General features: G+C 36.2%; 1 protein-coding gene across 2 annotated transcripts in view; it reads left to right on the forward strand.

Moving 5' to 3' along the window:
* LOC150091601 (mucosa-associated lymphoid tissue lymphoma translocation protein 1-like) overlaps positions 1-12,472 on the forward strand; it is a 143,114-nt gene that overhangs the window by 81,134 nt on the left and 49,508 nt on the right. For both annotated transcript variants that reach the window (XM_090384838.1, XM_090384845.1), the window contains exon 10: positions 7,026-7,218. In XM_090384838.1, coding sequence (XP_090240964.1) covers positions 7,026-7,218 — 193 coding nt within the window. The remainder of the gene's footprint in view (positions 1-7,025; positions 7,219-12,472) is intronic.

A 12,472-nucleotide genomic window follows, 5' to 3' on the forward strand; every position in this document is an offset into this window, starting at 1 on the left:
CAGTTTATGGAGGTGGTACTGGTTATTCAGATCTATGGGGTACACAATGCAGTAACAAAAGTAGTGGTGGTCATTAATGTGATCCCAATGTTTTCTCCACAGCATGGGAATGGAAAATGTCATGGCTTTCCTTTTACCACATTTCCACAATTGAAAGTCTTCCACACATGTATAGAACACTTTATAGGGGGGGGGACAACTTTTATCTTGATCGCCTAATTTAATTCCAAAATGTGCATCATATACATTTTTCACAAATGATGTTATTTCCTGTTATCCTGCTTTTGTTTTTCCACAACTGTAACAAAATATATTTGGATTGTTCACAGAATCACTAGTTGCCATTGTCACAGAATATAAAAATCATGTTAGAAGTAGGTACTAATTGGTATAACTGCACCAGAAACACTTCACAGGTTTATATAGCTATCTGATTTGCAGGTCTCATTGTGTCCGGGCACATATATACCTGTCAGTCACAAAGGAAGTAGTATGTCACATACGTGAAATGTGCATCTAAAAATGCAGTTCTTACTGTTTGTAAAAAAGCTATACATGATAGATAAAAACTGTTTGGAATTTTGGAATTAGCACTAAAAGTACACTCAGGCACACCCTGAATTTTGGAAACATCAAAATCTGTGCAGACTAGCGTTATCAAAACACTACATACTTCCTTTTCCTACTGTTGCACCTTGTAACTTTTTGTGAGAAGATGGAGCATTAGCAGCCAAATGCAGGCTTCAGAGTGAGACTGGTGATCTAATAAATCACCCTTCATTCCCCCTATATCTTTTTTAAAAAAAAGCAAGTTAACCAAATAATTTTAACAAAGTAGTAATCTTTTTGATTTTGCCAAAGGAAATTATGCTGAGAATCAATAATTTATACTAACTTTAGGATTAATGCAGTACAGGTAACCCTTGTATAACACGGTAGTTAGGTTTCTATAACATCCCATCTAGTACTAAGCCGCATTATAGAGTACTAAGAACCAGTGCAAAAAGGGGATTACGTTTCAAAAGCTAACAAAAATAAGCCTTTTTTTTTTATAATTATCGGAAACTTAATTTTTATTATAAAATAGTAATAACTGAACAAACGTCTTACAAACTGTGATACATATATGCCAGATAATGTACATTCATTTAATTTTCTTCCTCTTCATCACTGCTAAGCACAATCAAACGAGAACATTTTCTCTTTTGCAGAATATCTTCACCTTCTGAGCTTTCTTCTTCAGCATCCAGATTTCGTATATCTTCTGCTCTCTTTAAAAATCAGTAATCTGGGTTTGTTTGCTTTTGCTTGATAGATCTTTGTAAATTTCATGGTATGGAGCTAAGCATTTTTGAAGCTCCCTTTTGAACTTTGTGCTCCTTTCAGTCGAAGGATCTGCATTCAAAAAATAAGATTCTAATTGCTCGGCTAAGTTTATGCTTTTAGTGTAAAATTTGGAACTTCAGAATTTTCATCTGCACCATCATCCTCTAAATTGATTTGATTTAACTCCAATGCCATTTCCACCAAATCTGCTTTGCCGGCCTCTTTTTCTGCCGGTAATTTTTTGAATATCTTCAGTAGTAATATCATCAAAACTTCTCTTCCTACCGACTTAGCAAGTTCTATCTCACTGGTTCAGTTTTCTCCGGTTCAAATATATATCCTGAATGGACTGACTCTGGCCATACATTTTTCCGACATGTATTTAATGTTGACAGTTTTACTTCTTTGAGCAATAAAGCTATGATTCCAATACAGTCCACAATTGAAAAATCTTTCCATGCCTACATCACTTCAATAGATTTTCTGATGTAATGAGTTTTAAAGTTAGATATAATGCCCTGATCTAATGGCTGAATTAAAGAAGTTGAATTAACCTAATACAACTGTGATGGTAGGAACATCATTTCAACGTTTGGATGACTTAAACCTTTTGGATGGTCTGGGCATTATTCAATAGTAATAAAACTTTGAAAACTAGATGCACAAAACAAGTTAGAAACCATTCTTTAAATAAATTAGCAGTTACCCAAGCTTTTTTATTTGCTTTCCAAAATAATGATAGCACGTTTTTATTTACGCCCTTCATTGCATAAGGATTAGAGGATCTATAAACTAGCATAGGTTTTACCATGTAATCTCCTGATGTGTTACTGCACATAAGTAATGTTACATGATCTTTTGGTGCCTTAAAACCTGGTGCAGTTTTCTCTTTTTTTATAAACATTCTGTTAGGCATTTTTGTCCACCAAAGACCTGTCTCATCAGCATTGGAAACTTGATGTGGTGTGTATCCGTTCTCTTCAATAATTTTTTGAAATTCCTCTGCATACTTTGGCAAACGATGCTAAGGAAAAAAGCTAGAACTTTTTTACTTATCTAAACTTTAGAAGGAAAGGGATGAATCAGATTGGTCCACTTGATATTGATGGTTTGACTGTTGATGATCCTGCTTAGATAACTGACAAACAATGAAATTTTTGCATCTACATTCACACATGAGGAATTCTGTAGGGAAGTGGAGTACAGAAGCTTATTAAATTCTAATAGGGAGCTTAATGATTTTTTTGTAATAAATGAAAGCAAAGTTGAGGAAAAATTGTTGAAGTTAAACATAAGAAAGGCACCTGGGTTGGATGGGATCTATCCAGTTATATTAAAGGAGGCAAATCCTTAGCCATAATTATGAGAGCTTCCTTGGACTCAGGGGAGTCCATGGGGACCTCCCTGAGTCCAAGGATCTAATTTTCTGTTCATTTTTCTTTATGGTCCAGATTGTTCCTTCATTTAAATTTAAACTTTTTGCAATACAGTAAACCCCTGCTATTCACAGGGGTTACGTTCCTGAGAAATGCCACGAATACCGAAAACACGAATACTGAGTTATGGCTCCCATACTAATAAAAGGGTTCAGTTCCAAAGTATGAAATATATAAGAAAAACTAGTCTACAATTTTGTCTATGTATGTATTATATGTACCTTCATAATATGACTATGTACATAGAAGTACATAATGAAATACAAGCATAAGGCATCGAAATGAAAATAAGAAACAATTTAATATTGAATATAATATTTATTAGAAATTTCAAACAAATCTTTCAAACCAGCACCTTTGCTAGCAAAAAAACCTTATCCTGCCAGTGTTATCACCAGTTTCACTAGTGTTGATAAAGGTGTTTTGCATTTTCACGAATGATGAGTGAACTTAACGGAATTTTATTTTGAGTTCAGTCTTCTATCCACAGATTTAAAGCTTTTTCCATTTTTTCTAATTTAACATCACAAGTTACAGAGCAAATTTTTGAAGCAATTAGTGCGTTTTCACAGACACTACGGTGGATTTTTTCTTCCAATTTCTTGATTGATCGTACCATTTACTCATTGATTTTATAATGTTTTGCCACAGATGAGACACTTTCACCATTATAAATTTTGTCTAATAACTCAATTTTACTTGTCAATGTCATCACCTTCTTTGATCTTTTCACAATTCCCTTGTTATTCATAGCCATATTTTTGTAGGGGTTAGAAAAGAACTTGTCCACAATAAAGTCACTTTCTTTTACTGTTAACACACTCGAAAAAGTCTGTTTATACTAACACTGCAAAATGGTAGATTTTTCACTTTTGTAAGCATATAAATTGATAAATTTATTCAATTTATAAGTATATAAATTAAAAACAAACCACGAAACCTTCCATGCTCGTGATTTTGTCACCCCTCTCCCCCACCCACTGAGCGCTGTTTTTACCGAGAAAGTTGATTTTAGCTGCACCCATGTTTTTTTTTTTATGGCAGAAAATATTCATGGCACTTTAAAGTTCACATTTTTTTAGGTTTTATTTTATATTAAATCAGCAACCGTGAATAGCAGGGGTTTACTGTATATGATACCTTTTCCCTTTTGTTTTTTAAGATGATCCAAAAGAGAAGTGCAAATGTGACCCCAATTCACAAAGAAGAAGGATCAAAGGGGGATGCAAGTAATCACAGACCTGTTAGTTTAACTTCTGTTCTGTGGAAATTAATTGAGGCACTATTTAAAAAAGCACTGCAGGGTCATCTAGACAAAACTTCAATAATGATTCAGACACAGCATGGGTTTGTTAAGGGAAAGTCTTGTCTGGCAAATTTGATTGGACGCTATGATGTGGTTACAAAGAAACAATGTAAAAAATAATTTTGATACCATATATTTCAATTTCAGGAAAGTTTTTGATACTGTTGCACATGGAAAACTACTGTACAAATTGAAGCAGTATGGTATTAAGGGCAAGCTGCTACAATGGATAAAAGGATGGTTGAGTGGGAGAAGACAGAGTGGTAATCAACAGATGCTGCTCTTCGTGGACTAATGTTATTAGTGGAGTCCCACAGGGTTTGGTGTTGGGCCCACTGTTGTTTTGTATATTTATCAATGGTATTGATGGTGGTATATAAGATTTAATGTCCAAGTTTGCAGGTCATACAAAGGTTGTCAGGGTTGTTAATGACATTAATGGTAGTGTTGCTACTGCAACAGAATCTAGAAAAGTTGGGCAGATGGGCTGAGAAGTGGCAACTGAAGTTTAACATTGACAAATGCAAAGTGTTGCATATGGATAGAAATAACCAAAGAGAAATGTACCAACTGTGTGTTACTACACTTAGGGTGGTAGAAAATGAAAAAGACCTGGGAGTAATTATGCAGTCAGATATGAAGTTTTCTGAGAAGTGCAGGCAGGCTGCAAAGCAGGTCATGGGGTATTAGCATTAGCATTAGTTGAGGTATATGATGCAAGAAAGCAAGCTTATAGAGCATCAGCCAAAAAAAATAATAAAACCTTCCCATTTCACCAATCTGGTCACTCCAAATGTGTGTCTATTTCAGCCTTAAATTTATTTAAGCTATCAATTTCCACAAGCAAGAGATGGAATTCTGTTCCAGCAATCAACTACCTGCTGGTACAACTGTCTTTCCTCAATTTGAATCTATGTCCCCCTCAGGTTGAATAGCGATAGAAGTAACCCCAGAGAAATGTACCAACTGCATGGTTAGTAGCAAATGAAAAAGACCTGGGAGTAATTATGCAGTCAGATATGAAGTTTTCTGAGAAGTGCAGACAGGCTGCCAGAGCAGGTCATATATTGTCAATGATATACAGAAATTTTGCTAGTAAGGAAAAGGTGGTGGTTATCCCTTTGTATAAGGCAGTGGTCAGGTCATGCTTTGTACTGCATACAGTTCTGAAGGCCTCATTTTAGGAAGAATGTAAAGTTGCTTGAGCGAGTACAGAGAAGGGCAGCAAGAATGGTGAGGGGAACGAAGGGGATTCTCTTATCAAGAAAGGCTTAAATTCTGCAAATTGTAGCATCTGGAGACTAGGCACCTATGAGGTGATCTGATTGAGATGTATAAGGCTTTGAATGGGTTGAGTAGGCTCAGTTCTGACAGGATTCTTCCTCTTGCTCCGATTACAAACCTGAGGGGATATAAATTCAAATTGAGGAAGGACAGTTGTAGAACATTTATACTGTAAACATGTCATATTTACAGAAATGAAAGATCCTGCATCAACAGCAGTTCTAATTTTCTGTTCATTTTTCTTTATGATCCAGATTGTTGCTTTATTTAAATTTAAACTTTTTGCAATATATGATACCTTTTCCCTTTTTTTTAAGATGATCCAAAATTTTTATCTTTGATTCTAGAGAAATAGTTTCTTTTGAGTGGTGCTTTTTTACTTTCCTTAGGCATAATTTAGGGCTGGAATTTAATTCACAACAAAGAATTGTTCCAATATGGTTCTTAAGAACAAAGTTTAGTAATACATAACTCGAAAAATTTATAAATGAACAAATAAAAACCAAAATAATCTTACAATGACCTTAAAAGTCACGCACTGCATGTTTTGAAGTCACAATTTTTTATGATCTCAAAGAAGCACAAGTTCAAAAGCTCAGAACGTAACAGGAGGATTTCCCAACAAAATAAAATACAGGGATTTCCAAATAATTTTTTAGCATAATGACAAGCGAGTCAACGGTGGAGATTCACAAAAAGGAATGGAAATGTTGAAAATCCCATCCAACATAATAGCAGGGTTTCCCCCGCACAAAAGCTCAAAAATACTGTGTTATGCGAGGTTTGCTGTAATTCTCTAACCGTATTAGAGCGAAACTGAGTACCGTGTTGTGCAAGGATGGCTGCAGATCGTGTTAGAGCAAAGCTGTGTTGTAGAAGTTCTGTGTTATACAGGGAGTTTGCCTGTACTAGTTATATTAGATAGCTGCAGTTATCAAAAGAATAATGATATATAACATGTGGAAAAGCATATAGGGCAGTTCAGAAATGGAGGTCATTATTTCATAAAGATGTTCTCCATGAAAATACAGAAAGAAAAGTCTGGATTTATTGTAAAGCACCACTATTTAGTTATACAGCTCGAAGTTTCATGACATCACATTACTTTTCACAGCAATAATGCACTGATTTTTGATAATATTTTTAGAACAAACAATACGTTGCCTAAATACCTAGTTTAATATGGCAGTTTTTCTACATTTTTCATGTTTTGGAAAATTTTCAGTGTGACTTCTTTGGTCATAGTACACCAGTTCTTTGATGTGCTACTTTTGTCTTTTATTGTGTATTATGTCTACACATAGTGCAAATTTATAGTCAGGCCAAGTTGTTGTGTACTGGATGATAATATCCATGTCAATGTAACTGCATTACTCATATTAACATGCAAATCTCATTACAGAAAACATCACAGATGATTTTTGAATGTTAGTGCATGGAATCATTGCATAAAAATGGAATATAGAATGGTCACATCAGCTACATATGCCAATATGCATCTTATATATAGTGCATGCCATGAAAGTGCTTCTGCTGATCAGGGTTTTAATTTTATTATTTAAAGTATAATTGTAATTAGATGACTTTTTAATATTAATCATATCAAAATAACATTTTTTTTATTTGTTATGGAAATACTTCTCAAAAGTTTTTCTTCCCCCCCCCTCCCCCAGGACTTTTTTATTTTGCAGGACATGGATTTGAACCAAATAGACAGTGTTATTTACAGCCAGTAGACTGCAGTGAGAAATGCCTTCCCAGTGAATCTTTGTGTGTTGAAAATATATTAGAGAGTATGCAAAAAAAGAATCCAGCTCTTAGTGTACTGTTAATAGATTCTTGTCGCAGGATACCTTCCGATTATGTGTAAGAACTTAACGTTTTTGAAAATATTTAGTGTTACATTTCAAAAGATGTTCATATTATGTACAATTAAAGAGAAATTAGTGTTGTTTAATTGTGCTTTCTGATGATATCAGAAAATTATGCTGAAGTTGTATAATTTTTATATCCATATTAACAAGATGATTTTCATTGAATAGTGTATAGAGATTATCATTGGTTATTAATCATTAATTATCTTTAACTCAAAATCATGTTTGCTAGACTTGTGTTAACTTCCCTGTTAACTGACCATTGATATAATTTCTGCCTTTTGAATTATTTTTAGTGATTCTAAAATGTTACTATTATTCTCATCTGCAAAGAAAAGTAGCAAAGACTCCTCTAGTTATGTAAAAACTAAAAGAAAGGAGATGAATCACATTAGTCCACTATATATGATGGTTTAACTGTTGATAATCCTGCTCATTGATGACAAACTGAATAGGTATTTTGCATCTACATTCACACGTGAGAAATTTTTTAGGGGTAAAGATGCCAGAAGATTATCAAATTCAAATTGGGAGCTAAATGACTTATTGATAACTGAGAAGAAAGATGAAGAGATAAATTATTGAAACTAAATGTGAAAAAGACACCTAGGTTAGATGAATTTATCCAATTATATTAAGAGAGGTAGTCAAAGAGGTAAGCAAACCATTAGCCATAATTATGAAAGTGTCCTTTAATTCAGCGACTGGAAATGTGCAAATGTATCCTAAGTTCACAAAGGGTGACATGAGTAATTACAAACCTTTAATATATAACTACAATTAAAAAAACACTGCTATTCCTTGATATTTACCTGTATAAAGAGCATTACATTCTGAGATCTAAACTGATCTCTTGATCACAAGCAAACTCCTCTCGGTGGTCAAGATGTCGTCCAGGCATGTAAGAAGATCTCTTATGTCTTCTCCATTTTCGTATCGCCTGGACATCCTGACTACCAAGAGGAGTTTACAATTAAACATGCAATCGAGGGATCGGTATAGGTCCCAGAATATCATGCTCTTTATATGGGTAAATATCACAGAGTAACGATATTTTTACTTTTTTTTACTTTTTTTTTTTTTTTTATGAAAACCCCAAACACGAGAGGTATTAGAACCTATAGTACTTAGTACCGTGCTTGGGTTGGAGGTTGAGAAGACGAAAGAAGATATTTGTTGACATTAGACTTGAACTTCTGCAGACTGTAATTTTCAGGAAATACGTACGAAGGAAGGTTGTTCCAGAAAACGGCAGTTGAATGAATAAACAAGGAAGATGAAAAGTTGGTTCTGTGAGTTTGAAGTTGAACAGCAAATGGATGTTGGCTGGTGGCGGCACGTGTTCGGACTGTTTTGAAAGAGAGAGCGGGAATTATAGAAGCCAATTCAGAAGAACAGTGCCCATGGAAGTATCTGTAGAAGAGGCATACAGCAGAAACAGTAAGTCTATGAGACAGCGAGTGGAGAGACTGTTAGAGATGAATCATTAATTAACCTAACTGCCCTCTTCTGAATGGAATCTAGAAGCCTGAGAGAGGTTTTGGGGGCACCAACCCAGATGTGGGAACCATATTCCATGGTACGGCAGATTTGCGATTTCTACAGAGTGAACAGCTGTTTAGAAGAAAAATAACAACAAGAGCGAAAGAGTAAAAACCAAGTTTTTAGATGCAAAGGAAGCAATATTTGTAATGTGCTTGTGCCAAGAGAGATTAGAAGTCAGGGTAATCCCCAAAAGAGATATATCATTTTGCCTAGAAATTGGAGTGTCACCAAAGATAAGCATAGGAGCAGAAGAATCCTTTTTGCGAAATATAAGACAAGACTGAGTTTTAGAAGGATTGAAATCAACTAAGTTGTTTTTGCCCCACTGGAGAATTACCTGGAGATCGGCATTTAAGGAATTGGTATTAGATATATTTGAGAAGTTGAAGCTGATCGAGCAGGACAAGGTTTCTCAAAATGGAAAGTGGAATGCAATGTGCTATCATCGGCAAAACTATGGATAGGATTTCAAGTCAGTGGAAGGTCATTAATATACAAGAGGAAAAGAGTGGGAGAAAGAACTGAACCTTGGAGGACACCAGCATTAGTGGAAAAGTTAGAAGACAGAGAGCCATCTACCATCACCCTGAGTGATCGATCAGAGAGAAAACTGGATAACCAATTACAAAAAACAGTTGGCAAACCATAAGATGGAAGCTTCTTAAAAGGCCTTCATGCCAAACACGACGAAAGCCTTTGAGATGTCAAGAGCAACTGCTTGTGTTTCACCGAACCTTTCCATTGAATTAGTCCATAAATGGGTAACATAAGCTAGAATATCACCAGTGGATCAACACTGACAGAATCCATACTGGCGATCGTTGATGAGATGAGGGTTTCTAGGTAGTTTAAGAGTTGGCAGTTAATTGATTTCTCCATCACTTTAGAAAGAGTAGAAGTAATTGCAACGGGACAATAATTGGATGGGAGGGATTTGTCACTCTTTTTAGGAACTGGCTGGATATGAGGAAATTTCTAAGCAGAAGGAAAAACACCTTTTGAATAAGATAGTGAAAAAATGCGGCAAAAAACAGGAGTAAGTTCAGGAGCACTGGTTTTGAGAACAAGTGGAGAAATACCATCGGGACCTTTCTTAGCATCAAGTTTCTTTAAAATCCTTCTGAGATCCTTTTGATGGAAGACCACAGGAGGCATTGAATGAAGCGTGTTGGGAATTGTGGGCGGTGTTTTACCATGATCATTAATACAGGAAGAAAAATGGATGCTAGCAGGTCAGCTTTATCCTTGGCTGAAGTGACAATGGAACCAACAGGTTTTGACAGAGGTGGGAGCAGAGATGGGCAAAAGTTGCGGCCAATAGGTTTGGCAAGAGACCAGAATGCTCGGCTACCATTAGGGCAAGAAGCAAGTTTTCTACTCTTAGCCTGTTAAAAATCTAGTTTGGACTGATTAATAACTGCTTTACAATTGTTGTGAGCTTTAGTGTAGGCAGAAAATAAAACTGAAGATTTGGAAACAAGCCAATTACAATATGCAACGTTCTTCTCTTGAACAGCCTTAACACATTTATTTGAAAACCAAGGTTTAGATAAAGGACGAGATTTTAAAGTGGAGTGTGGAATAAAGGATTCCATTCCTACAAGAATAATTTCACTGACACGATCTGAGCAAACGTTGACATCAGAAGTTTTGAAACAGTAATCCGACCAAGGAAAAGAATAAAAGAAATCTCGCAGGTCATCCCATTTTGCATTCTTATAATGCCAAACAATAGGAGGTTGGGAATAGCCATGAGATAAAGGCTCCATTGGAGAAGAGATAATCACCAAGTTGTGATCTGAAGTGCCTAAAGGACCTCTCACTTCGATCGTGTACTTAGAAGGGTTGTTTGTGAGAAAAAGATCAAACGTATTGGCTGTATGATTCGGATTGTCTGGTATTCTTGTAGGTAAATGAACAATCTGTGCAAGGTTATTAGTAATTGAAAAAGCCTCAGCATCTCGACCAGCTGGGTCGGTGTGACTAGAAAACAGAAGCCAGCTGGTGTTGTGAACATTAAAATCACCAAGGAAAATTACCTCACCGTTAGGAAAGTTGGACTGGAGGAAGTCAAAGAGCTTCAAGTGATTAGTGGAGTTAGGAGAACGGTATAGACAACAGGTGAATTTGACACAATGAGGTAGAGAGGTTTTAAGCCAGAGAAGATCAAAGAGAGTAGATTCCAAATTGATTTGAGTAGATTCCAAGTCTCTGACAGGGAATATCAGAACGGATATATGCACTAGTACCACCTTTGAGGCAAAAGGAATCATACAGCGAAAATTTGGGTAACTGAGATGAGCAGTTGTTGACTCAACCGATAACTGAGATTCTGTCAGAAAAAGTACATGGGGTTTGGCAGACTGCAAGTGGAAATGGACATCGTTGAGATTAGAATTGAGACCACGTATATTTGTGAAATGAACTAGGAAGTGTTTGGGAGGTTTAGATCTTTTTGCAGATAAGTATACTCTATTAGTTTCACAATTCGTGGTGTATTCAATTATAAGAAAAAGTGAGGGGGGGGACATGCTGTACGAAGTAATGAAATTTTTGGATATGGCATACACATGGTAAGAATATACCCAGATCCTTGATATAACATGGCTTCGACAAGGCCTCCCGCATACACACTACTCGGACTCCCTCCAGTCACTATCTGGCAGAGTAGAGATAGCAAGATTATACACATGGTTTATACACTAGCTGATCCAGAAGCCTCCTAAAGAGTTACGAATAGGTTCGTTCTGGTGTACTAACTAGTGGCCCTCCTGCAAATACCATTTTAGAGCTGTACCCTCGAAATGTAAGGAAGATTGGATCTCACCATGATGTTTATCATAACCTCAAAAGTCATCAGTCATACTGCATGATGGAAGAGGTGGGGAACGGTTGACTGGAACTTAGCTCTGGAGACTAAACATGGGTTCCACCACTTCAAGCCTCCAATAAGCAAAGTGGTGGTATTGCACTTGTTGATGAGAGTCATCTACCACCTAGTATTGCCTGGTAACACAGACGGACGGCATTCCTCCATGTGGTGTGGGCGCCACACCTCGACCCCTCCTTACGTTGGTTCACACCTGGGTGGGTCACCCACAGTGTGCATGTGCATGGAGGTTATATTCAGGGTTACTAACAATCCCACCATCTTGGAAGTGCAAGCAGAGGATTTGGCTGTCACAAACTGTCCGGACTTTACTGAAATTAGTTCCACTTGACTTGAATGTCACCCGAATATCAGTTCCATCATCGTTTTAGACTCTGAGGTAGCAAGTACAGCTTGTCTGAGACATCTGAGAGAATGACTGTGACAACCTCAATCACCAAAGTAGGACTACAAGTAGTCATATCTTAATAGAATTAACCCATTAAGGCAATGCCTCATTTAGATTCATGATTAGGGAAATTACAAACCTGTTAGCATTACTTCTGTTCCAAGAAAAATAATGGAGTTACTTGTTAAAGAATAATGCAGGCTGTCTAGACAGGAATGCAGTTATACAGCAGTCACAGCATGGATTTGTTAAAGAGGAGATCTTGTCTTTCCTGTCTGATTACTTACTATGACACAGTAATGAAAGAACTGGAGGGGAAAAATAATTCTGACATCATATACTAAATTTCCAAAAAGCTTTTGATATTGTTGCACATAAATTGCTGTATAAATTAGAGCAGTTTAGCATTAAGGTCAAGTTACT

This window comes from Mastigoproctus giganteus, chromosome 1, assembly GCF_048544385.1.
Source record: "Mastigoproctus giganteus isolate SK-2022 chromosome 1, ASM4854438v1, whole genome shotgun sequence".
NCBI classification, from domain to species: domain Eukaryota; kingdom Metazoa; phylum Arthropoda; class Arachnida; order Uropygi; family Thelyphonidae; genus Mastigoproctus; species Mastigoproctus giganteus.